This window comes from Rhinatrema bivittatum, chromosome 2 (genome assembly GCF_901001135.1).
Source record: "Rhinatrema bivittatum chromosome 2, aRhiBiv1.1, whole genome shotgun sequence".
NCBI classification, from domain to species: domain Eukaryota; kingdom Metazoa; phylum Chordata; class Amphibia; order Gymnophiona; family Rhinatrematidae; genus Rhinatrema; species Rhinatrema bivittatum.
In genome coordinates, this window is record NC_042616.1 from 761,479,025 (window position 1) to 761,505,564 (window position 26,540).

General features: G+C 46.0%; 1 protein-coding gene across 1 annotated transcript in view; it reads right to left on the reverse strand.

Annotated features, from left to right (window-relative positions):
- The window catches only part of ATAD2 (ATPase family AAA domain containing 2), a 471,993-nt gene that overhangs the window by 141,296 nt on the left and 304,157 nt on the right, over window positions 1-26,540 (reverse strand). The window contains exon 18 of the mRNA XM_029591972.1: window positions 367-553. Within this exon, the coding sequence (XP_029447832.1) occupies window positions 367-553 (187 nt within the window). The remainder of the gene's footprint in view (window positions 1-366; window positions 554-26,540) is intronic.

The following is a 26,540-nucleotide window of genomic DNA, read 5'->3' on the forward strand; positions in this document are numbered from 1 at the left end:
TCATCTAGTAGCTGTAGGGACACAGACCACTTTTTTCACTCTATTCGTGAAAATGTTTATAAAAAGTGGATTTGTTGACTGACCCAAAGTAAACTTCAATATCAACTACAAAAAAGTTTTTCTATTTTTTTAAATCATCTGATTTCTTTACTGACAAAGAAAACTAACAATATCTTATTTTGTTTTGTATACATGCCAGACATCACTATCTATGATGTAAGTTTCTCACATCTTCAGCTCCTTCCAAAAACTTCATTTTATAAGAATAAAGAAGGGCATTTTATTAAACTTTTGAAAGTTAAAAAGTTAAGAAACATACAATTGCAACAGCAGAGATTTATGACATACTAGTCTTATCAAAATTACCTGAGCGCATGTTTCTTCTGGTGATGTTGCACTGACTCCAAACAGAACAGCAAGGTCTAATGTATGCACTGTGAACTTTTCCAAGGTATGGAGAACAGCTGGTGCCAGGTGTGAACCCTGACCCATCCCAGGTTCACCAGTTATTAAGAGTCTTGGTCTGTAAGACGTTGGCTGGTGACAAGCATGTCTAAAACAAAAACACAAATATAAACCAATGAAATGATTTCAACAGCTTGCTAACATGGAAAAATTTACCCTGTAATTATCTTTCTCTAAAAAAGAGCACAATGGAGTCACGAACATGGGATCTTCTTGAGAAGAAAACTTTCTACAAGCAAATCTTCTATAAACCATGTGTAGTAACTCAAGCATAGTAGCTAGGGAGCAGTCAGAGGAAAAAGGAGGCAGACTCTGACTGTTCCTTAAGTGCACTTTATTTACAGAGAAAAACAAACACAGAAAAAAAAAAAGGCAGCACAACTTAACTTCAAGTCTCAAAATATGCAGATCACCTTGAGACCTTGAATTCTTAACCTCTGGTGTGGGACTCCTCCTTTCACCCAGGATTCTGTGTGTTTCTTTACCTTAAGGAGGATTGGGCGAGACTGGTGTGCTTGGTCCCTTAAGGTTGTTCGAGGGAGTTTTCTGTATACTCCCTCACATACCCTCCCCCACTCAGCTCAGCTTTGCTGGGATGAGACAACCTGTACAAGGGTCACCCTCTTGACAGGAAATCCACATTGGTATTCTCTCTTCCTGCCATATGCTTGATCTCAAAGTTGAAGGGCTACAGTGCCAGGAACCATCTCATGACTCTCATGTTGGACTTCTTGTTCCCATTTATCCATAGGAGTGGTTGGTGGTGCGTAACGAGCATGAACTGCTGCCCCAGGAGGTAATAGAGCAAGGTCTCTAAGGCCCACTTGACTGCCAAGGCCTCCTTCTCAATTATAGAGTAACACCACATGTGGTATCAGCTTCCGGCTAATGTATGCCACAGGATGTTCTTGGCCATTCTTCTCCTGGACTAAGACGGCTCCCAAGCTGACTTCTGAGGCATCGGTCTGCACCATGAAGGGTTCGGTGAGGTCAGGGCTCATCAGGACCGATTCAGAGCATATTGCTTCCTCAAAGGCTCTGAAGGACTTCTCTGCTTCCTCTGATCACTGAACCTTCGCTGATACTTTCTTTACCAACAACTTTGTGAGAGGCTCCTTCTTTTCTGAAACCATAAGACATAGGAACGCTCTCACTTTCGCTTTTTTGTTTTGCAGGACTGGCACCTGGATGATCGTCTTGATCTTCCTGGTCTGAGAATGAACCTTGCTCTTCCCCAGGGTGTAGCCAAGATACTGGACATCTTGTCTACCCAGAAAGCACTTCTTAGAGTTAACTGTTAGCCCTGCTTTCTTCAGACTGGTTAACACGGCCTGGAGGTGGCTAAGTTATGTCTTTCAATCAAGGCTGTAGACCACAATTTCATCCAAGCAGGCGGCTGCATAACCTTGATGAGGGCGGAGCAGGTGGTCAAACCAATTGTTGAAACATTGAGGGGGCACCATGAAGGCCAAACAAGAGTATGGTGAACTGGAAAAATCCACTGAGTGACAAGAGTGCAGTCTTCTCTTTCACCAAAGGCGTGAAAGGCTCTTGCCAATACCCATTGGTAAGATCGAGGGTAGAGATGAACTGGGCTGATCCCAGATGCTCAGTCCGTTCATCCACTCATGGCATCAGATAGGCATTGAATTTTGAGACCTTGTTAAGTTGATACTGAACCTTATGCTCTGGCTTTGGCACCAATATTATGGGTGAGTAACAATCACTGCTAGACTGCTTTATTATCCCAAGCTGGAACATGTCCTTCACTTTGGTGTTGATGACGCTGCACTTGGCCTTGGGATTCCGATAGGGTTGTTGCCAAACCAAGACTTCAGGAGGCATAAGGATGTCCATGTTGCACCAGGTGGGTTTGACCAGGCAGGTTCGATAAGATCTCCTTGTTGTTTTCTCCCAGCTGCTGTAAGTCTGTGCTCTAGACAGCTGCTCTCAAAGGAACTTGGGCTTAGTCCACTTCAGGTCTGACCTCTGTGCCAAACTCTCCTTCCTGTACTATGCCGCACTCCTGTGCCTCCCACATCTTCAGGAGGTTTACATGGCAGATTTGAGGTTTTTTTTCGTTTATCTGGCTGAACTATTTTGTAATCCACAGGCCCTGTTTTCTCCAAAACTTCATAGGATGTTTGTCAACAGGCTAACAGCTTGCTTTTTGTCAATGGGAGGAGGATGAGGATGCAGTCCCCTGGCTGGAGCACAGGACGGCTTCTACTGCCAAATCCCAAAGCAAAGATTGTCAAGCAGCATTGTCTGAATTATCAACGTGGCTCCTTACTCAGTAAAAATGTTGGTAGCAGTAATTTATGGATTTGACAGATGATTGGTTTTGATTTATTGTAAATATTACTATTATTATAAGGCTTGGGGGTAACTGCACAAAGTGGCAGTTACTACCCTTGAGAGAAATATGGGTATATCCTGCACGGAGCAGCAGATACTACCATAAGAAGCTTGCTGAGTAGACTGGCTGGGTCATTTGGACCTGCCAAAACAACTGCCAACAACTTAACAGATAGCACAGTGAAAAACAGGAGAAAGTAAACTCCCAAAAGAAAGGTGGGATGGGGGTGGATTGTAACATTCTATTGAGTTGCTGTCAGAGATCAGCAATTTCACTCACTCAAGCAGATTCACACAAGCTTTCACTCACACAAATAGATTCAGCAGGAATTTCCTATAAGGAACTAGCTAAGAGATGTCTTCAAATAAAGAAAGAAAACAAAAACACTGCCAAAGGAGGGGAAACAAAATGTTTGGGCTTCCAGTTTAGTCAGAACTGGCCTCTAATCATGCTGAGTTACAAAAAGCCTTCTTTCACAACTACCAGGGAGGGACAGGATCCTATTTTTAATTCTTTCGCCACTTTCACTTAGCTCAGGGGTAAGCAATTCTGGTCCTCAAGGGCCACCAACAAGTCAGGTTTTCAGGATATCACTGTAGCCATTGTGTAGCCACTGAGGTAAGCTCTGGACAAGAGGCAGGATTTTCCAAATTGGACATAAATCGCTGACACTCTCAATGCCATTTAAGCCCCTGAGTAAGGAGAGTTCTAGAAACATGATTTGTGTCGGGCAAGGCATTTCAACATAAGTGGTTTTTTGGACATGAAACTTGGTCAAGATATTTCAACACGAGTGTTTATCTGGGGATGAAACCTGCACGTCGTTCACCTGTCAAGCTTACCTAAGATAAGTGTCAATGGTTTACACTATTGTAGTCACTATTATAAACATAATTGTGAAAAAAATGAAAAAGTAGAAATATATTTAAAAAGAAGGCTTTCAAAGACCAATGATTAAAAATGTGATGGGCTTTATATCACTCTCGGTGGTTTTAGTACAATCATATACAAACTACATATAAGTGATTCTTACAATTGCCCAAAATCATATGAGGTCTTAATTTTGGCTAATTTTGATTTCCATATTTATATGACTATTGTTGAATTGCCAGTTTTATTTTTACTATATTTTCAGTAGCACGGGGCAAGGATTCACCCCCCACATTTAATGAAGTGTTGCAGTTACTAGGGCAACACATGAACTCTACATCAGATGTAGCCCCAGGGCATGTTAAGATTAACCCAACTGTGATAAACATAGAAATGAAGACGACCAAACGGCCCATCCATTCTGCCCAGCAAGCTTTCACACTTATTTTTTCACATATTTATCTGTTACTCTTGGCCTTTATTAGTAACTTTTTGGTTCTAGTTACCTTCTCACCCCCACCATTGATGTAAAGAGCAGTGCTGGAGCTGCATCAAAGTGAAGTATCAAGCTCAATAGTATGGGGTAGTAACCGCAGCAATAAGCAAGATACTCCCACATTTGTTTGTTTACCCAGCCTGTGCAATTCAGTCCTTGTTGGTTGTAGTCTGAATATAAATCCTCTTTTCTCCCCCCCCCCGCTGAAGCAGTGAGCTGCGCTGGATATGTATTCCAAGTGAAGTATCAGGCTTAACTGGTTCGGGATAGTAACCACCGCAATAAGCAAGCTACTCCCCCGCTTATTTGTGAATGCAAATCCTTTTTTCCACATTTCCTCTTGCCGTTGAGGCATAGAGCAATGTTGGAGTCGCATTAACCGTGTGTATGTTTATTGAATAAGGGTATTAATCACCAGGTAGTAGCTGTCATTCCTGCAAGCCTCCCCCATGCCTCTTCTCTTCATTCACATCCTCTAGACTTTAAGGATCCACAGTGTTTATCCCAAACCCCTTTGAAATCCTTCAAAGTTTTGGTCTTCATCACTTCCTCCAGAAGGGTGTTCCAGGCATCCACCACCCTCTCCGTGAATAAATACTTCCTGACATTGGTTCTAAGTCTTCTTCCCTGGAGTTTAAAATCGTGACCCCTGGTTCTGCTGATTTTTTCCCAACGGAAAAGGTTTGTCGTTGACTTTGGATCATTAAAACCTTTCAAGTACCTGAAAGTCTGTATCATATCACCCCTGCTCCTCTTTTCTTCCAGGGTATACATATTTAGATTCTTCAATCTCTCCTCTTAAGTCATTCGATGAAGACTATCCACCTTTTTGGTCGCCCTTCTCTGGACCGCTTCCATCCTGTCTCTGTTCCTTCGGAGATATGGTCTCCAGAACTGAGCACAGTACTCCAGGTGAGGCCTCACCAAGGACCTGTACAAGGGGATAATCACTTCCCTTTTCTTACTCGATATTCCTCTCTCTATGCAGCCCAGCATTCTTCTGGCTTTAGCTATCGCCTTGTCACATAGTGTCTAACGATCTGAAGTCGGCGAAACAATCACCCCAAGGTCTCTCTCCTGCTCCGTGCACATCAGCCCTTCACCCCCCATCGAATACATTTCTTTCGGATTTCCACACCCCATATGCATGACTGCACTTCTTGGCATTGAATCTCAGCTGCCATATCTTCGACTAGTCTTCCAGCTTCCTTAAATCCCATCTCATTCTCTCCACTCCTTCCGGCGTATCCACTCTGTTGCAGATCTTAGTATCATCCACAAATAGACAAACCTTACCTTCTATCCCGTCTGCGATGTTGCTCACAAAGATATTGAACACCGACCCTTGCGGCACTCCGCTCATCACCGCTATCTCTTCCGAGTAAGTTCCATTTACCAGCACACATTGCTTCTGTCCTTCAACCAGTTTGCTATCCAGGCCACTACCTTGGCACTCACTCCGAAGCTTCTCATTTTATTCACGAGCCTCCTGTGCGGGACCGTATCAAAAGCTTTGCTAAAATCCAAGTAGATGACATCAAGCACTCTTCCTTGATCCAATTCCTTAGTCACCCAATCAAAAAAGTCAAGCAGATTCGTCTGACAGGACCTTCCCTTGGTGAAACCATGCTGCCTCTGGTCCAGCAATTCTGCTGCTTGTAGATGGTTCACTATTCTTTCCTTCAGCAGCGATTCCAATACTTTTCCCACCACAGAGGTGAGGCTAACCGGCCTGTAGTTTCCAGCCTCCTCTCTGCTCCCACTCTTGTGAAGAGGGACCACCCCCGCTCTCTCCAATCACTCGGCACCACTGCCGTTTCCAGGAATCTATTGAACAGGTCATGCAGCGGAGCCTATAGCACATCTCTGAGCTCCCTCAGTATCCTGGGATGAACCTCATCAGGCCCCATGGCTTTGTCCACTTTCAGTTTTCCTAGCTCTTCCCATACATTCTCTTCCGTAAACGGAGTTTCATTCATTCCACTCCCCTCCAGTTTCTTGTTAACTAGCGACGGTCCTTCTCCGGGGTCTTCTTTAGTGAACACTGAACTGAAGTATTCATTTAATATTTCTGCCATTTCTTCATCTGTTTCCACCCATTGATCTTTTTCACCTTTTAATTTCACTATACCACTTTGGACTTTTCTCCTTTCACTAATGTATCTGAAAAATGTTTTGTCACCTCACTTTACCTCTTTGGCAATCCTTTCTTCCGCTTGACTTTTCGCTTTCTTGATTTCTTTCTTCGTCTCCCTCAGTTTTATCAGATATTCTTCCTTGTGATCCTCCCTTTGGGATCTTTTATATTTCTTGAATGCTGTTCTTTTATCTTTTATTTTATCAGCCACCTCCTTTGTGAACCAGATAGGTTTCATTCTTTTCTTGCTTTTCTTTACTTTTCTAAAATATATATCAGTCGCTTCAGTAATTGCTCCTTTTACTTTGGCCCACTGTTCCACACCTCTCGTTTTCTCCTAGCCTTCTAGTTCTTCCTCCAGGTACTTCCCCATTTCAACAAAGTCCGTGTTTTTGAAACTCAAAACCCGGGTCTTTGTGCGACTTCTCCGTATCGTATTAGTGATATGAAACCATACAGTTTGATGATCACTGGTGCTGAGGTAGGCACCCACCTGGACATTAGAGACATTATTTAGTGCTCACTAATGGAGATAGAGTATAGCTCCCTCCCTCATAGGCTCCATTACCATTTGTTTGAACAGAGCCCCTTGCAGGGCATCCACTATCTCTCTACTACTGTTAGATTCCGCAAAAGAGATTCTCCAGTTTACATCCGGCAGATTAAAATCTCCAACAATCACTTCTCCCTTCTTACCCATCTTTTGGATGTCTTCAACCAGACCTCTGTTTAGTACTTCCATTTGATTTGGAGGTCTGTAAAACACGCCAATAAAAACTGATGTCCCATCATCTTTTTTTTTTTAGGACGGCCCATAAAGCTTCTTCTTTGCCCCATCTTCCTTGCAGCTTAGATGCTTGGATATTGCTTTTGACATAAAGAGCCCTCCCTCCCCCTTTTCTGTCCTCTCTTAATAAGTTATATCCCGGTATGGAAGTATCCCAATCATGTGAATCCATGAACCACGTCTCAGTGACACCAACATTGTCCAAGTCCGCCTCCACCATTAGGGCTTGCAGGTCTGGGATTTTATTGCCCAAACTATGGGCATTTGTGGTCATAGCTTTCTAGCTATTCTGGTACAGGTTAATGCTTTTCTTGGACTTTCTTTGTGACTTATTTAGCTGACTTTTGTTATCCACTTTATTCTTTTTCATTGCATTTGTATTTGGGGGGTGACATTCTAATGTCCTACTGTTACCCCCGTCATCTAAATGCCTTATGACATAGGATTTGAATTTATCTCTTAGAATCCTTTTTCCCTCCACAGACAGATGTACGCCATCTTTGACAAAGAGCTTTTTTCTATTCCATACATGGCCCCAGCCCCCAATATATCCAAAACATTTTTCTTTACACCAGGATTTGAGCCATACATTGAAGTTATCAATACGGCTTAGCCTCTCCTTCCCCTTTCCATGAACAGGTAACACTTCTGAAAAGGTAATGGTTGTTGCCATGTGACTAATCTGCTTCGCTAGAGACTGGAAATCTCTCTGTACCGCTTGGATACTGTTATTAGCAAGGTCATTGGTTCCCAGATGGATGATAATATCAGCTTTAGAATATTTGCTTTCTTCTTTGATCGTGTTGACTATCTGAAAAGCATTTCTGCTGGCAGATGATCCTGGAAGGCATTTAACTGTAGTGTTTCCCTCTAGAAGAGTTCCCAAAATAGTGTCTCTGATGACAGTCACCCAGCACAATGAGCTTTTTCCTTTGGTTATTGATTGTATTTTGGAATTTCAGTATGCATTGGGTTTCTTCTTTCTTTTCAGATACCACGTCAATCTCTTTCACCAGAGCTTTATCCTTATGTGATGCAGATAAAGCGTTTTTTACTTGTGTCATTTGAGAGAGCATGTGTTTCTGCATCACTGGTCTTAGTCTACCAGAGCCCACAGTAACCCTGTGGATTGTGGGGTTTCTTGTAGCCCTGTGTAATTTTGGGGGGGGGGGGGGGGAGACATGTGGGCTGCGCAATTGTATAGAATGGGTGTCTGTGGGTCACATGACTTATCCTACCTGAGCCCACTGTAAACTTCTTTTTTCTTGAGTTTTGTTTTTTCTGCGGTAATTAAATTTGGAATAATGTGAAGTGGGTGAAACTTTCTTTATTGCAGCCAATTCAGCTTCAGCCAGCTCCTTTTTGAGGGAAGAGAGTTCTGAACAAATGGGGCAAGCCTTAAGTTTCCATATGATTTCCCTCAATATAAAGGCTCCACAACAGCTGCATTGGATAGTCCTCATTTTGGTAAATTTAATGGATAACACCTGAGGAATTACCAAATTTCCAACTTCTACTGTTGACAATTATGTATTCAGGCAGACTATATCAGAAACCCAACCCCAGGGGTGGGTAGGTAGAGGGGCAGGGAGGGAGGGAGTTAAACAGTTAACCCTTGGTCAAGGTTGTTCTCAGGACCCTGTATCTGCAATTGAGTTTGAAAAGACCCTACCCCAGATTGGCTTACTAAGTTAAACTTTTTACTTAGCTGGACACAAGAAGCTTTAATGCTTCCTGTCTCATGGCTGAGCACAGCCCACAAACAATAAATCACATAGCTAAAGTACCTGCCATTTTGGAAACGCCAATGCCAAAGGTTTTAACTGTTGATGCTGAGGGCATGAGTGAGGAAGAGGAAGAGGAGATAGACTAACTGGATTATTTACCACCAGTGAATACTTTGTACGCCTAATTTGTGTGAATAAAACCTCATGATTCATCTGCCCTATTGCAGAAACTAGGAGGTACTAGCAGAGGGGCAAAGCCATATACTGTGGGTTGCTCTGGCAGTTAAATTTTTGCTGCAGTGCATTGCTGCAAGCACCTGCTTTTGCAGAGAATAAGATATCCAACATCCAGTGAACCAGCACAAAGAGGAACCCTGAAACATGGGCACAAAGAATTCTGGAACATTTACCTTGAGGATGTCTCCTTGTTACAGCCACCTTTTGTGGACTTTTTAAAAAATGAATGTTTAGTTTTATATGTATGCTTAGTATTGTTGCTTACACTTATAGTTCCCATTTACTTGGCTATATCTCCTAATTCTTTTTATTAAATGAATGTGAGACACATTCCTTTTGGTGAGACGGGAGATGGAGTGTGTAGTGCATAGAGGTTCATAGAGAAACAGATATACTGCAAAATGTTAATGCTTAATAGAGGGGGCTGTGTTTAAAGAATGCTTGATGCAGGGGAACAACAAAGATGCAAAGTCTGAAAAAAGTTTGTGTTAGTATGAAGTCTTTCTACTTGTTTCCTGCAGTTACTGAGGCAAGCAGTGAAAAAGTCTAGTTTCTGCTCACTCGTTACAGCAATTAGTTTGTTACAACGATTGGTGCTGTAATGATTTCCTGTTTGTTTTTGTAAGTTCTGTAAATGCATGGCATTGCATCTCTTTTTAAAAACTTTCTAATGCTCTGAACAAAAGGGGCAAGAGAGTTAAAACATGTTTTCATACTTCTATGATTTTATATACATAACTGAGAAAAAGAGTTAGCTGTGAATAATTGTACCAGAGGGGTTAAAGATGCCGATGCCAAGAAATGCTGAAACTAGAAGGCAGACAATGGGTGGGGGGGGCAAATGCCAGACCAGAGAAGGAGGCAAGTTATTGAGTGTCACAACCAATAGGAGGGCAAAACCAGGGACAGGGGTATGAAGAGATTTGTAACGTGAGAAGGGCAAAAAGCTAAGACAAGAGTGACACACCCAGCCTGTATAAAGGTTGGAGGCAAAGGATAGGAAATTAAGTGTAGACTGGCCATCAAAAACTGAAGACACGGCTGATCTGGTGAAGCACTTCCCAGCGCTGATTTCCCCGATTTCTGTTCCCATGCTGTTATTTCACCAGCCTACAAAATCTTGTCTGCAGTTAGCTCTTCAACTGCCTAGAGATTCTGCCTGTAGTTAACACCTCCTACAGCTGATTTTCTCAGGGAAGTAATTTTCCCACTGATTCTATAATAGCTAGACTTAGCTCTCTATTCTATTCTGCTCTCTTTTTCCATTTGTATTTTATATTATGTTATATTGTAATTTATTTTATTATTGCTAGAAATATTATCTTATTATAGCTAAGAGAAAATATAACCACTTTTTACTTATAACTACCCTCTCTGAGTATTATTGCTATTTATATAGGAACATAACAGATAGGAAACGGAGGGAGAGTAGATGAATGCCTAATCAGTTCTTATAAGCTGGTCATTAGGGGTTGCAAGGGCATACACAGAAACCCCCAGCATAGGTATATAGAATTGGACAAAACCTTAGGGATCTTCAAACCCATGTACAACACATATCCTGAACAAAATGAGTTCCCAAATAACAGTTAGATGCCTTGCAGAAATGTAAATCAAATTGTCAATGCAATTATAGGGATTCTAATATAAATGGTGTCATTCACCTGGTGTCCAATGACCTGGCTAAAAATGGCATCAAGCACTACAGAAAGATTTCCAAAATCTAGAGAAGAACATTAGACAAGGCAAAGTCTATTGCCTTTTCTGAAGTATTACCTATTCATAGAAAAGGAAAGGATAAGATCATGAGAGGTCTTGATTGAGTAGATGTGAATTGGTTATTTACACTTTCAAATAATAGAAGGACTAGGGGGCATTCCATGAAGTTAGCAAGTAGCACATTTAAGACTAATTGGAGAAAATTCTTTTTCACTCAATGCACAATTAAGCTCTGGAATTTGTTGCCAGAGGATGTGGTTAGTGCAGTTAGTGTAGCTGGGTTCGAAAAAGGTTTGGATAAGTTCTTGGAGGAGAAGTCCAATAACTGCTATTAATCAAGTTTACTTAGGGAATAGCCACAGCTATTAATTGCATCAGTAGCATGGGCTCTTCTTAGTATTTGGGTAATTGCCGGGTTCTTGTGGCCTGGTTTGGCCTCTGTTGGAAACAGGATGCTGGGCTTGATGGCCCCTTGGTCTGACCCAGCATGGCAATTTCTTATGTTCTTAATATACATAATTTCAATATATGGCTCAAAACATTGTGTAAAGAAAGTGATTTTGGATATATTGGTGGCTGGGGCCACGTAAGGAGCAGTAAAAGGCTAAATGGTAAGAATGGCCTATATTTGTCCATGGCAGGAAAGAGGATCCTAAGTGAGAAATTCATATCATAATTTATCAGGCATTTAAACTAGAGGATGGGAGTGGTAGGAGTTGACCAATGAAAAGGAAAATTGGTTCTTACCTGCTAATTTTCATTCCTATAGTACCATGGATCAGTCCAGACTCCTGAGTTTTACCTCCCCACCAGCAGATGGAGACAGAAGCTTTGACGGACTCTGCCCTATACCCTAAGGGGCCACCCACAGTCTGTCAAGTATTTCCATGTATCAAAGCAGAACTCTTAAACAGTAGAATCAAACACCTACATCCCCACCCCAACCAGGGGAAGAGAAACCTTGCCACCTAAACTATCCTGCTCACAAACCCCAAAAGGAACAGGACAGGCAAAAACTATGAAACAAGTAAGAAAACACTCTGCGTACCAATATATATCCGAACGAGTGGACTCTCAACCTGGGCGGGACTCTGGGCTGATCCATGGTACTACAAGAACAAAAATTAGCAGGTAAGAACCAATTTTCCTTTCCCTGTACATACCAGGATCAGTCCAGACTCCTGGGATGTATCAGAGCTCTTCTAATCCGGGTGGGACCCTGAGAGGGCCGCTCTAATCACACCAGCGCCAACACCCCCAGAGATTCTGGGGCCTGGACATCCAAACGATAATGTCTAGCAAAGGTGTGCAAGGACTTCCAAGTAGCTGCCCTACAAATCTCTTGCAGCGACACCATTTGGCATTCCGCCCACAAAGCTGCTTGCGAACGGGTAGAATGTGCGCGTATACCAACTGGACTCGGCCTCTATAATAAGTACGCTGAGCTAATAGCCTCTTTTAACCAGCGAGCCATCGTTGCTCTAGATGCTTTATGTTCCTTCTTAGGACCACTCCAGCGCATGACAGATGGTCCAAAACACGAAAAGAATTAGTAGTCTCCAAATAGTGCAACGGAACGCAGCACACATCCAGCTTTCTCAAGTCTCTAGATCTGGAAAGGAAGGGAGCTCCACCGACTGGTTGAGATGAAATGACGAGACAAATTTAGGGAGAAAGGAGAGAACAGGCCTCAATGAAACCCCCGCATCCTTAATTCTGAAAAAGGACTCCCTGCAAAGTAATGCCTGCAGCTCAGACACATGGCAAGCCGATGAAACAGCCACAAGGAAAACAGTTTTCAGCATAAGGTCTTTCAAAGTTGCACTCTTCAGGGGCTCAAACGGCTCTGTACATAATGCAGAGAACCAGGTTAAGGCTCCAAGAAGGACACGAATTCCGTAGCGGCGGGCATAAAAATTTTTCACCCCTTGGAGAAAACGCGCCACGTCCAGATGGGCCGCAAGCGGTAGTCCCTGAACCTTACCCCGAAAGCAACCTAGGGCCGACATCTGCACCCTTAAGGAGTTTCTTGATATGTCCTTAGACAAGCCGGCCTGCAAAAAGGACAAGATATCTGGCACCAAAGGCTGAAAGGGGCGCACTTCGTGTTCAACACACCAAGACTCAAAAATCCCCCACACTCTGGCATATGCTAGGGAAGTAGAGGGTTTCCGTGACCGTAAAAGAGTAGTGACCACAGCATCCGAATATCCTTTGCTCTTTAGACATTGCTCTCAAAAGCCATTGTTATGTTCATAGGTGAATGTGAATCCTTGGGTTGAGATGAACGTTGTCTCCGCCCACAGGGAGGAGCCCCGTGAACCTCACCATCAACAGGCGTGGTCTTAGCAGCGTAGGACAAGGCTGTAGTAGAGACTTTATTATGAGGAAGGAAAGCAGAATTCGCGAAGCGGAGTTATTAGTAAACACAGTACTTGAGCAAGGAGGTATATCGAGATATCACAGCTGATGATCCGGTAGTGGCCCGCAGTGTCTGAAAAGTCTGAGAGGTACTCACAGGTAGAGGTCCAAGGTAAAGTCCAATTGTAGAACAGAAGAGTTCCCAGGGTAGAAAGGCCCTCTGAGGAGCGGATAGCCAAGAACGAGGAAGAGCCCCCAAGGAGCGGGTTCCCAGAGTGTCCAGTTACCCAGAGGGAATCCGGAACAGGAGCTCCAGTGTAGAGTGGATTCAGCAATGAGGAAACTCCTTGCTAACTCGTAGTTGCAGAGGGCTGGTCGGCTTAAGTATGGCATCATGTTGATGTCATCCGGAGGGGACGCCCCCGAGGTTCCCGCTATGACGTGTACAAAGCATGCCCTCGTGTGCGCGTAAGTGATTCCAGGTTCAAGAAGGCAGTTGGCAGCGCCCACACTGTCCCGAGGACGCCGGGGAGGTCGGCGTTGACTGGCGGAGGTTGCCACTCTTCAAAGAATTGATGGAGAAAGGATAAAAGAGGTGAGCATGAGAGGTTGCAGCCGTCTGCAACCGACGGGCGTAACAGCCATGCCGCGAGACAAAAGTGATCCGCCTCACCCATGCATACAGGTCCCTGGCGTAGAAGACTAGGAAGGTCCCGGAACCTAGGAGGACCCTCCACTACCAAGTTGACCAGATCCGGGAACTATGGACGCCTCGGCCACACCGGGGCTACCAGGATTACTTCCGACGGGTGAATCTGTCGCAGCACTTTGCCTATGAGAGGCCAAGGCGGAAACACCTACAGAAGTATGTCTCTTGGCCAGGCGGGAACCAGGGCATCTACTCCTTCGGCTCCTGGCTCTCTGCTTCGACTGAAGAAATGGGGAACTTTGGCGTTGCGGAAGGTTGCCATCAGGTCCATCCATGGAATGGACCACTTGTTGCAAATAATCTGGAACGCCTCAGGAGAGAGCTCCCACTCCACTGGATCTAGTTTGTGGCGTCTGAGGAAATCGGCCTGAACATTGACGATTCCGGTTATGTGGGAGGCCGCGATCCTTGCCAGGTGCAGTTCCGCCCTGCAAATCAACAGTTGTGCCTCCCCCACAACTGGTTGACTTTTAGTTCCTCCTTGACAATTGATGTAAGCCACCGCAATCGCGTTGTTGGAGAGAATTCGGACAGACTTCCAATACAGGAGAGGGAGGAAAGCCTGTAATGCTAAGCAGACCGCCCTGCTTTCCAAGTGATTGATCGACTACCAAGCTTCTTCTGCCAACCACTGTCCCTGCACAGACTTCTCTTGACACACCGCTCCCCAGCCTGATAGATTGGCATCCGTAGTAACCACCGTCCATTCGGGAACCTCCAGGGAGACCCCGCAGTACAAACTGGACGTGAGGAGCCACCAGTCCAGACTTAGCAATGCTGAGTCTGTGAGAGGATTCCAACAGGAGAGTAATGCTGATTGCAGAGGTCTCATATGTGCAAAGGCCCAAGGGACTAACTCCAGAGTGGAAGCCTTCGATCCCAGTACTCTCAAATAATCGGAAACTCTGGGAGGATGTTTGGATAACAAATCTAGGACTTGCTCTGTAGCTTGTCGATTCATTCCTTTGTCAGGAAAACTCTCTCCTAATGTGTGTCGAAGAGGGCCCCTAGGAACTCCAATGACTGGGAAGGGATCAGGTGACTCTTGGCAGGATTGACCACCCACCCAAGAGACCGCAATAGTTGAAGAACTCGTTGCACTGCCAACTGGCAGAGAGACTCTGATTTCGCTTGGATTAGCCAGTCATCTAGATAAGGAAGAACATACAGCCCCTCCCTCCGGAGCTGAGCTGCCACCACAATCATCACCTTGGTAAAGGTCCTGGGAACAGTGGCCAGTCCAAATGGTAGGACCCGAAATTGAAAATGCATTCCCATGATGGAGAAGCGCAGAAACTTCAGGTGGTGGGCTCTGATGCCGATGTGCAGGTACGCTTCCGTGAGGTCAATCGATGCCAGAAATTCTCCCCTGTGAACCGATGCAATGACCAATCTGTGGGTCTCCATGCGAAAACGGGGGACTCGAAGGCACCTGTTGACCAGTTTTAAGATCGAGGATGGGCTGAAAGGTGCCTTCCTTCTTTGGTACCACGAAGTAAATGGAATATCGTCCCCTGCGGCACTCCGCGGGAGGAACTGGACAAATTGTGCGTAGATCAAGGAGCCACTGCAAGTTGTCCTGCACCGCTTTTCTGCGTATGAGCAGGGGGAGACAAGAAAACGGTTGTGAGGGCGTCGTACAAAATCTAATGCGTAGCCGTATCTTATGATGCTGAGGAGCCACTGGTCAGAAGTTAATTTGACCCATTCCTCGTAAAACAGGGTCAACCTGCCCCCTACAGACTGAACCGAGGAAGGGGCCAGCCTGGCATCATTGAGAAGATTTTGGTCCTCCTGGTGCTTGGGGAGCACCCGCTCTTCTGAAGTGTTGCCCCCGAAAGAACTGAGACCAGGATTGTTGTCTGCCCGAATTCTGGCGAAAGGAAGACCCCGACGACCAAAATCTTCTATTTCCCCGCGAACGTGACCTAGGAGGAAAGGAAATCCTTGGTTTAGGCTTGTCCTCAGGAAGCTTATGGACCTTGTTTTCACCTAAAGATTGAATCATATCCTCTAGGTCCTTTCCGAAGAGGAGTTTGCCTTTAAAAAAGCAGGGATCCCAGCTGAGTCTTAGACAAAACGTCCACTGCCCAGTTCCTAAGCCACAGCAACCTGCGAGCAGAGACCACGGAAACCATAGACCTAGCTGAGGTTTGTAGAAGATCATAGAGCATATCCGTGCTGTAAGCCACCGATGCCTCCAGACGACCGGCTTGAACTGCTTCCTCATCTGAAAGCGCGGAGCATCCTTTTAATTGTTGGACCCAGCGGAGTCCTGCCCGCAAGGAAAAACTACTTCACATAGCAGCCCGGACTCCCAGTGCCAAAACCTCGAATATTTTCTTAAGCTGGACCTCCAGCTTACGATCTTGAAGGTCCTTGAGAGCTGTCGCCCCCATAACCAGAATCGTGGTCTTCTTGGTTACAGCTGAAACTGCTGAGTCCACCTTGGGAACCGCAGGAGACCCAAAGCCTCTTCAAGCAAGGGACACAATTTGACAATTGCCTTACTGACCTTCAGGCCCAAGTCTGGCATGTCCCACTCTCGGAACAACAAGTCCATAACTAAGAGGTGAAATAGAAAGGACTTGGCTGGACCACGGAGATCCATCACTGATCAATGGAGCCCATACGGGAGTCCTCCTCAATTCCCAATTCCTCCAAAATAGCGGGAATAAGGGGGCCCAGATAGTCTCTTCTAAAGAGACGAATCACCTTCGGATTGTCTCCGTCCACCCCCCTGGGAGCTGGAATCAGGATTAGGCGAAAGAGTCAGGTCCTCTACCCCCATCGCCCCCTGAGGAGGCTGGGCTCCCTGCTCCTCCACATCCGAGGATTCTGAGGAAGAAACCAGCGCTTGATGGGAGCCACTGGATCAGAGAGGGCACTTAGACTCGGGAGCCCCTGCAGTCTCCAAGGGTTTAGTATGTTTGACTGGAAGATTCACTGATTTTCTCAACCCCTAGACTGAGGGAACGACCGCCGTCCCCCGCACTTCCTAGCCGACCTCTGGGCCTTAAAGGCCAAAGGATGAGGAGTCTGAGCCCCCTTGGAGCTCTCCCTCATGCAGGAGATAGCCTTATCTCCTGCCTGGACAATAGACTCCGATACTCCTAAGCACCTTAGGCATTATCTTAATAATAATATTATAGTTATAAACTTCAGCCTGCTATAACCTATCTTTCCAGCTGATTAAGCTTCCAAGTTCCATATTCCTTGTTCAATGTAACTTTGCCTCTTCCACACCTTTGTTTAAGTTTGTTGTCACTACAGTTGTTTACCCTTGTTCGATGTAAACCGATCTGATATGGTTTTGACCATGAAGGTCAGTATAGAAAAGTGTTAAATAAATGTCCTCAACATTATCAGCCCCAACACCAACCCCTGTGGGGGCCGTGGGCTGAGGGGAGAGAGGAGGGAATTCCCCTCCCCCAATCATGGCCTGAGTCACCTCGCAAAACGTGGCCAAAATGGCCTCCATTCCCAAGCTGAGCTGGAACGGATCTGAGCCAGCAAGCCGCATACGATCGGGCCTCACAGGGTCCCGGCGCGGCTTTAAAAAACTGCTTCCAACTATCAGAGACGTACCTCCCCCCCCCCCCCCCCCGGGAGGCACGCCGAACACAACCTGTCGCGCACATCCCCACAGGCCACACCACGCGGCATCACAGCCGGACCATAGCGCGAAACTGGGAGAGAAAACAAAACATGTCGCAGCGGCAGGGGGACACGGTTTTGAGGAGGGCAGACAACGTGAGACCGGACGTTTTTTTTTTATTTTTACAACCTGAAAGCTTTCCTCAGTGCGGGTCCTGTCCCCTATGAGGAGAGTGAGCCGGTCCCCCCAGTATCTCCTCAGTGACACTGGGGAGTTGCAGCAGGATCCTCGACCCCTGGCTCCACTATCCTCAATACCGGGGGGGATGCCCGCTCAGGACCTGCCAAACCCCCTGGGAGGCTTCAGCACAGAAGCTATGCTGATTTTTTTTATTTTTAAAGAGATAGTACCATTTAAGTAACTATCCCAACAGAACCCTAACTAAACCTTCTTTTATTATTATTATTATTTTTTTTTTTTAAAGAGCTAATGACTAACTACAGACTGTAGGATTTTGCACCTACACCATCTTCTGGAGACAGAGAAATACTGACAGACTTCTCTGTCTCCATCTGCTGGTGAGGAGGCAAAACCCAGGAGTCTAGACTGATCCTGGTACGTACAGGGAACGGACATCACCCCCAAGAAATACAAAAGATGGGAGGAGAAAGATAAATCAGCTCAATATTCCTCACCTAAGCAAAAGAGCAGAAAAGGTGACTAGGAAGTGCAGCAAGCTGAAGAGAAAAAACTAGAAAGCTGTGACCACAAACGCTCGTAGTCTTGGCAATAAAATCCTAGATCTGAAGGTCCCAATGGTAGAGGCAGACTTGGACATTGTTGCTATTACAGAGACATGGTTCAGTGAATCTCATGATTGGGATAAGGCCATATATAACCTGTTGTCTTTGTCTTTTTGCAGATGATACTATGATCTGCAACAGAGTGGACACGCCGAAAGGAGTGGAGAGAATGAGACGGGATATAAGGAAGCTGGAAGAGTGGTCGAAGATATGGCAGCTAAGATTCAATGCCAAGAAGCGCAGAGTCATGCATATGGGGTGTGGAAGTCCGAAAGAACTGTATTCGATGGGGGGGTGAAGGACTGATGTGCACGGAGCAGGAGAGAGACCTTGGGGTTATAGTGTCTTCTGAAGTTGGCGAAATAATGTGGCAAGGCGATAGCTAAAGCCAGAAGAATGCTGGGCTGCATAGAGAGAGAAATATCTAGTAAGAGAAAGGAAGTGATGATCCCCTTGTCCAGGGCCTTGGTGAGGCCCCACCTGGAGTACTGTGTTCAGTTCTGGAGACCGTATCTCCGAAGGGACAGAGACAGGATGGAGGCAGTCCAGAGAAGGGCGACCAAAAAGGTGGAGGTTCTTCATAAAATGACTTAAGAAGAGAGACTGAAGAACCTAAATATGTACACCCTGGAGGAGAGGAGGAGCAGGGGTGATATGATACAGACTTTCAGATACTTGAAAGGTCTTAATGATCCATGGTCAACAACAAACCTTTTACGCTGGAAAAAAAATCAGTAGAACCAGAGGTCATGATTTGAAGCTCCAGGGAGGAAGACTCAGAACCAATGTCAGGAAGTATTTCTTCATAGAGAGGGTGGTGGATGCCTAGAATGCCCTTCTGGAGGAAGTGGTGAAGACTAAAACTGTGAAGGATTTCAAAGGGGCGTGGGATAAACACTGTGGATAAATAAAGGCTAGAGGATAGGAATGAAGAGTAGAGCCATGGGGGCAGTTTGCTGGAATGTTGGCTACTACCTTGTGATTACTACCCTTACTCAAAAAGCCTTTGCACGGTTAATGCAACCCCAACATTGCTCTCTGCTTCAACGGCAAGGGGAAATGTGGAAAAGAGGATTTGCATTCAGATAACAACAAAAAAGAACTGAACTTTACAATCTGGGTAAACAAATAAGCGTGAGGGTAGCTTGCTTATCACTGAGGTTACTACCCTAAACCAATTAAGCCTGATACATCACTTTGAATACATATACAGCGTTGCTCTCTTCTTCTATGGCAGGGGGAAATGTGGAAAACAGGATTTGCATTCAAAAAGGACAAAGCAAATGTTGCTTACCTGTAACAGGTGTTCTCACAGGACAGCAGGATGTTAGTCCTCACATATGGGTGACATCACAGGATGGAGCCCAATCACGGAAAACTTCTGTCAAAGTTTCCAGAACTTGACTGGCCCCTACTGGTCATGCCCAGCATGGCAATAGCCCTGCAGCCAGCAGGGGTCCCCCTTCAGTCTTATTTGAAAGCTATAGGCAGTGCCGAAAAATAAAACAGCAAAACGTTATGAACCCAACACTGTGGGGCGGTGGGTGGGTTTCGTGAGGACTAACATCCTGCTGTCCTGTGAGAACACCTGTTACAGGTAAGCAACATTTTGCTTTCTCACAGGATAAGCAGGATGGTAGTCCTCACATATGGGTGAGTACCGAGCTGAGGATGTCCGACCATGCACCAAATGTACCCAAAGGCGTGCAACAGGCACAACAACTGGGGAGGAATTTGGTAGAGGGCATCCTGAATCCCACCGGGCAGGCGGAAGGGTGTTGGTACATCATGTTGTAAATAGGTTACGAAGGACAGACTGGCCGAAGAAGGAATCTTGTCTTCCGGCTTTGTCCAAGCAATAGTGGGCTGCAAAAGTATGGAGGGAACTCCAGGTGACAGCCCTGCAAATGTCAGGAAGCGGCTCCGAGCGTAGGTGTGCTACTGAAGTCGCCAAGGCCCTCACAGAGTATGCTTTAACACGGTCTTGAAAAGGAATGCCCGCTTGCTGATAGCAAAAGAATATGCAGTCCGCCAACCAGGAGAGAGTCTGCTTACAAACAATTGAGCGTTTTTTCCCTGTGGGTAGTTGTATGGTCTAGGTAGAACGCTAGAGCCTGTTTACAGTCAAGGGTATGCAGAGCCTGTTCTCCTGGGTTGGCATGGGGCCTGGGAAAAAAGGTAGGTAGTATGATGGATTGATTAAGATGAAAATCCGAGACTACCTTAGGTAAGAATTTCGGGTGAGTGCGGAGTACTGCCTGGTCCTGCAGAAGTTTAGAGTAAGGCAGATAGGTGACTAGGGCCTGCAATTCACTAACTCTGCGAGCTGAAGTGATAGCCAAAAGGAAAATCACTTTCCATGTGAGATATCTAAGGTCACAAGAGTGAAGAGGCTCAAAAGGTGGTTTCATGAGCCGACCCAAAACTAGATTAAGGTCCCAAGAAGGGGCCGGAGGACGTAGGGGAGGCTTGATGTGGAGCAAGCCCTTCAAAAAACGTGTTACAAGGGGGTGTACTGATATAGAGACATCCCCGACACCTTTATGGAAGGCGGCTACCTCACTGACATGCATTCTAATGGAGGAAGTCTTAAGACCTGACTCAGATAGATGCCAGAGATAGTCCAGAAATTTTGGGATTGGACAGGAAAAGGGATCAAGGGACTGAGAAGAGCACCATGACGTGAACCTTTTCCATTTGTAAGAGTAAGCTTTTCTCATGGAAGGCTTCCGTGAAGCAATCAAGACACGGGAAACTGGCTCAGAAAGGTTAAGTGGTTGAAGGATTAACCTTTCAACATCCATGCCATCAGGGACAAGGCTTGAAGATTGGGATGTCGTAGGCACCCTTCGTTTTGAATGATCAGTAGTGGGTCCTTTCCCAAAGGAATGTGCCTGCGGATGGAGAGGTCCTGAAGTATTGGAAACCACACTTGGCGTGGCCAGTGAGGTGCTATCAGAATCATGGTTCCCTTATCCTGACGTAACTTTACGAGAGTCTTCGAGAGAAGAGGAAGTGGAGGGAATGCGTAGAGCAGATCGGTTGCCCAAGAGAGGGAGAATGCATCTCTGGGTTGAGTGTGTTTGCTGCGAATGAGAGAGCAGTAGTTCTCCACTTTGCGGTTTTTGTGGGGACGCAAAGAGGTCTATCAGAGGATATTCCCATTGTCGGAAGATGGAATTCACTACTGAGGGGTTGAGAGACCACTCGTGCGGTTGAAAGACACGACTCAGCTTGTCTGCCAGGACATTGTCCACTCCCAGTAACCAGGTGGCCCTGAGGTACATTGAATGGAAGAGAGCTTCCTCCCAGATCTGCGCAGCTTCCTGACACAGAAGGAAGGAGCCTGTGCCTCCCTGTTTATGTACCACATTGCCACCTGGTTGTCCATCTGAATCAGGATGACTTGATTTGAGAGGCGATCCTGAAATGCCCTGAGAGCATATCTGATTGCTCGAAGTTCCAGGAAATTTATTTGATGTTTGGCTTCCTCTGGAGACCAAGAGCCTTGTGTCTGCAGATTGGCTACATGGGCTCCCCACCAGAGGTTGGAAGCATCAGTGGTGAGAATGATTTGAGGACTTGGAACCTGGAAGGGCAATCCCTGGAGGAGATTGGTCTGATTTTTCCACCAGGTGAGAGACAGACTGAGTGAGTCGGTTATGCGGACAATGGCCGATAGAGGCTGGATAGCTTGAGTCCATTGAGACCTCAGAGTCCAGTACATGAGTCTCATGGCCAAGCGGGCCTTTGGTGTGACATGGACTGAAGACACCATATGTCCCAGGACGACGAGAAATTGGCGTGCAGTCGCAGAGTGCTGAGACTGCAGCTGGTGAGCAAGGGCCGCAAGGGTCAGTGCTCGTTGTCGAGGTAGGAAAGCTTTTGCTTGTAAGGTGTCCAAGTCTGCCCCAATGAACGATAAGGTTTGAGATGGGACAAAGTAGGATTTGTCTTAGTTGACGAGAAATCCTAGCGAAATTAAAGTGTGTAAGGTTAGATTGAGGGAGGACAGAGCAGCTTGCTGAGTGGAAGCCCTGATTAACCAATCGCCCAGGCAGGGGTAGACGTGAACACCTTGGGTTCTGAGGAAAGCTGCGACAACTACGAGGCATTTTGTAAAGACTCATGGCGCAGACGCTAGGCCGAATGGGAGCACTCAATATTGATAGTGCTTGGGGCCTACTAGAAACCTCAGGTACTTGCGATGAGCTGGAGATATCGCAATGTGGATGTATGCGTCCTGGAGGTCCAGAGAGCAGAGCCAGTCTCCTCTTTGTAGAAGAGGTAGAAGTGATCCCAAGGTGACCATCTTGAACTTTTCTTGCTGTAGGTACTTGTTGAGGGCCCATAGGTCCAGAATAGGACGGACGCCTTCCAATTTTTTGGGGATTAGAAGTACCGGGAATAGAACCCTAGGCCTTGCTGAGAGTATGGAACGGGTTCTATTGCTCTTGACTGGAGAAGAAGGGAAACTTCTTGATCCAGAAGAATGGAGTGTTCGGATGTTCTCTACGTCTGTAGAGGTGGGGAGTCCGGTGGTAGGGCGAGAAAGTTCAGATGGTAACCCTGAGCAATGACTGCCAATACCCATTGGTCGGATGTGATTGAATGCCACATGTTGTGGAAGTGGCACAATCAACCTCCCACTGGTAAGTACGACAGAGGAATCTGGCTGCTGCTCTCTAAGTGGAAGTCAAAAACCTGAAGCAGGTCCTGGTTGAGGAGCTGCCTGTGGTTTTTGTTTACGGGCTTGACGAGACTGCGGTTTTTGATAAGGTCTTGTGGCACAGGATCTGGATGGTGGCGGGTAAGATTTCTTTGGGCGGAAGAATGACTTCTTGGCGTCCTTTCTAAAAGGCTGTTTTGAGGAGAAGTCAGAAGGCATCAAAGAGAGCTGTCTTAGGGTCTCATGATGGTCTTTTAATTCTGCCACTGTCCGTTGAATCTGCTCGCTAAACAGATTATCACCGACACAAGGCAGGTCGGATAACCGGTCTTGCACTTCTGGGCGAAGGTCAGAAGACTTGAGCCAGGCCCACCGTCTCGCCGAAATGGCAGCTGTAGACCCTCTGGTAGAAGTGTCAAAAATGTCATAAGATGTTCTAATCTCATGCTTGCCTGCCTCAAAACCCTTGTTGACTAGGGTTTGTAATTGTTCTTGAAATTGCTGAGGCAGGGATTCTAAGAAGTCCTGTATTTGCTTAAAAATGACCCTGTTATATTGGGTCATATAAAGCTGATAGGCAGCAATTCGGGAGATGAGCATGGCCCCTTGGAATACTCGGCGACCAATGTTATCTAGGAACTTCTGTTCCTTTTCAGGAGGAACAGATGAGTGAGGTTTTGACCTCTTCGCCCTTTTTTGTGCAGACTCTACCACGACCGAGTGGTGATCAAGCTGAGATTTTTGAAAACCTGGGGCTGACTGTATCAAATAGGTGGTGTCAGCTTTCCTATGTACTGGAGCAATTGATCCAGGATGTTCCCAGTTCTTAAGAAGATCGAGAAGGACTTGATGGATGGGAATGGAGGTGATTACCTTACGGGCATCCAGGAATTGGAGCAATTCCATCATCTGGTGCCTATCATCCTGTTCAGTCTGTAATTACTTACTGATTACTTACTTACTGATTACTTACTGATTCTTACTTACTGATTACTTACTGATTCTCTTCCATCAAATGCAGCAAGACTGATCATCATCCATTAAACTGATCCAGACATTACCAATCACTGCAACGTTCTACTTCTTGTTAAACTTCTATCTTTCCTCCTACTCTACTCCCAGTTAGAATCATCCCTGTTTTATTGTAACTTATTTTATTTTTCTTTGCACTTGTTATAATTTTGTAATGTATACTCTCATGTTATAGTTATGTACGTTATAATGTATTGCTCACCCCTTGTTTTATGTAAACCGACATGATACCAACTTCCGTGAATGCCGGTATAGAAAAACACAAATAAATAAATAATTGGAAGGGAACCAATTCAGACACTTCCTTCACAAAGTTGATAAAGGAGAGGTCCTCTGGAGGAGAAAGCTTCCTACTCTCAGTGGGTGAAGATGATGAAGGTAAATCATCGGTGTCTGTTGAAGTGTCATCACGCCAGGTGTCGTAAGGATCAGCACCTGCTCCTCTAGGAACTAGAGGGGGACAGGGTGGTTGAAGAACTGGAAGGAATCGGAGGAATTATTGGAGGCACAGATGATGGCATCGAAGGCACCGGTGCGGGCATCGTTGGATGACTCGGTGGCGCCGGACATATCGGCACCGATGGATGGGTCGGTGGCGAGGGACGTATCGGCATCGATGGCTGAGGCAGAACTCCCGATGGAGGGATGTGAAACTGTGTTTCTCCTCCCGATGATGCAGTCAGTAGGGAGGGCATCTGAGCCATCGGAGACCCGGGATCCATCCATGGAAAAGCGGCCATATGCGCTTCCATTCTGGATAGCAGCGGTGCCAGCGCTGCCGGAATTGGGTCGATGATGGGTTCCCACAGATGGTGCTGGTGTCGGAGGAACCTGAAGATGTTGCATCGCCTTGTTGATGGCCTCCTGAACCATCCGGTCCAGTTCTTCTCGGAGACCTGGAGCAAGCAGCCCCAGCTCCAGAACAGAAGGAGGCAGAGGCATAGCCGGAGGGACCACCGTTAAAGGCGGAGTTGCGGCTCCCGATCCCCGATTGGGTGAGGGTTGCCTCGGTGACTCGGTCGCAGGAATGGTCGGTGCCTTTCCTGGACGGGGTCTCTTCGACAGCGGCTTGGACGATGGCGAGGTCAAAGATTTCACTCCCTCGTTGGTCAGAGTCTTACGGTGTCGATGGCGATGCTTCTCCCTGCGATCCCCTCGATCCTGAGGGGGAGTAGAGAGTGTCGATGGCGGTCGGTCAACGGTAGGTGGCCGATGCTGGCGCAAGGTAGACTGTGCCGGTTCTGACGATGTCGATGCAATGGACGGAGTCGAGGTTTGAGCACGGAAGGGAAGTTCCATCTTCTCCATTCTGGCCTTGCGACCCTTCGGTGTCATTAGGGCACATTTGATGCAGGTCAAGACATCGTGCTCGCATCCTAGACACATTACACAGACTTTGAGGGTCTGTGATAGACATGGTGCGGGTACAGTCCGGGCACCGACGAAACCCCAACGCCATGGAAAAAAATTTAGCTGCGGTACGGTCGACGGCCAGTAGGCCGCAAGGGCCAAACTCGACGGTAATCAACGGAAAAACAGGTAAAAACTTACTGGAGTACTGTAGACTGAGAAAAGTTAGAGGAGGGACCCCTGTGGGGCAAATAAACTGATAGTAATTCCGTGAGGAATATTCCTGTCAGGAATCTCTTTAGAGCTCCTTTACCGCGAGGCTACTGCTGCGCTGAAAAAAGAAGACTGAACGGGGACCCCTGCTGGCTGCAGGGTTAGTGCCATGCTAGGTATGCCCAGTAGGGGCCAGTCAAAGTTCTGGAAACTTTGACAGAAGTTTTCCGTGATTGGGTTCCATCCTGTGATGTCACCCATATGTGAGGACTACCATCCTGCTTGTCCTGTGAGAACTTCATAATCTGGGTAAACAAATAAGCGTGGGGGTAGCTTGCTTATTACTGCGGTTACTACCCTAAACCAATTAAGCCTAATACATCACTTTGAAAGCATATACAGCGTTGCTCTCTGCTTCAACGGTAGGGGGAAATGAGGAAAAAAGGATTTACATTCAGACAACATCCAACAAAGCATCGATCTGTGCAGTCTTGGCAAACAAGCATCGGGGTAACTTGCCTTATGCTCACCTTTGATGCAATGCCAACATTGCACTCTGCATCAATGAAAAGGGATGGCAGGAAATTTGAATAATACAGTTACCAACAAGATTGATGAAACAGATAAGTATGGGAAAATAAATGTGGAAGCTTGCTGGGCAGACTAGATGGGCTGATGTTTCTATCTATGTTAAGGACAGATTAGACAGAAAAGGGGGAGCAGTAGTTCTTTATGTCAAAAACAAGCAACTGAAATGTAAGGGCCATGAGGTACAGGAAGAAGCTCTAGAGGCTATCTTAAAAAAAGAAGATGGTGCTTCCATTTCCACTAGAATAGACTACAGGCCTTCAATTTAAACAGAAGAACTGGACAAAGACTTGGTTGAAGACATCCAAAAGGTGAGAAAGAAAGGAGAAGTGTTGCTCATTGGAGATTTCAATCTGCCAGATGTGGACTGGAGCATCCCTCCTCTGTTTCCTTTTTTTTTTTAAATACCGTTACTTTTGC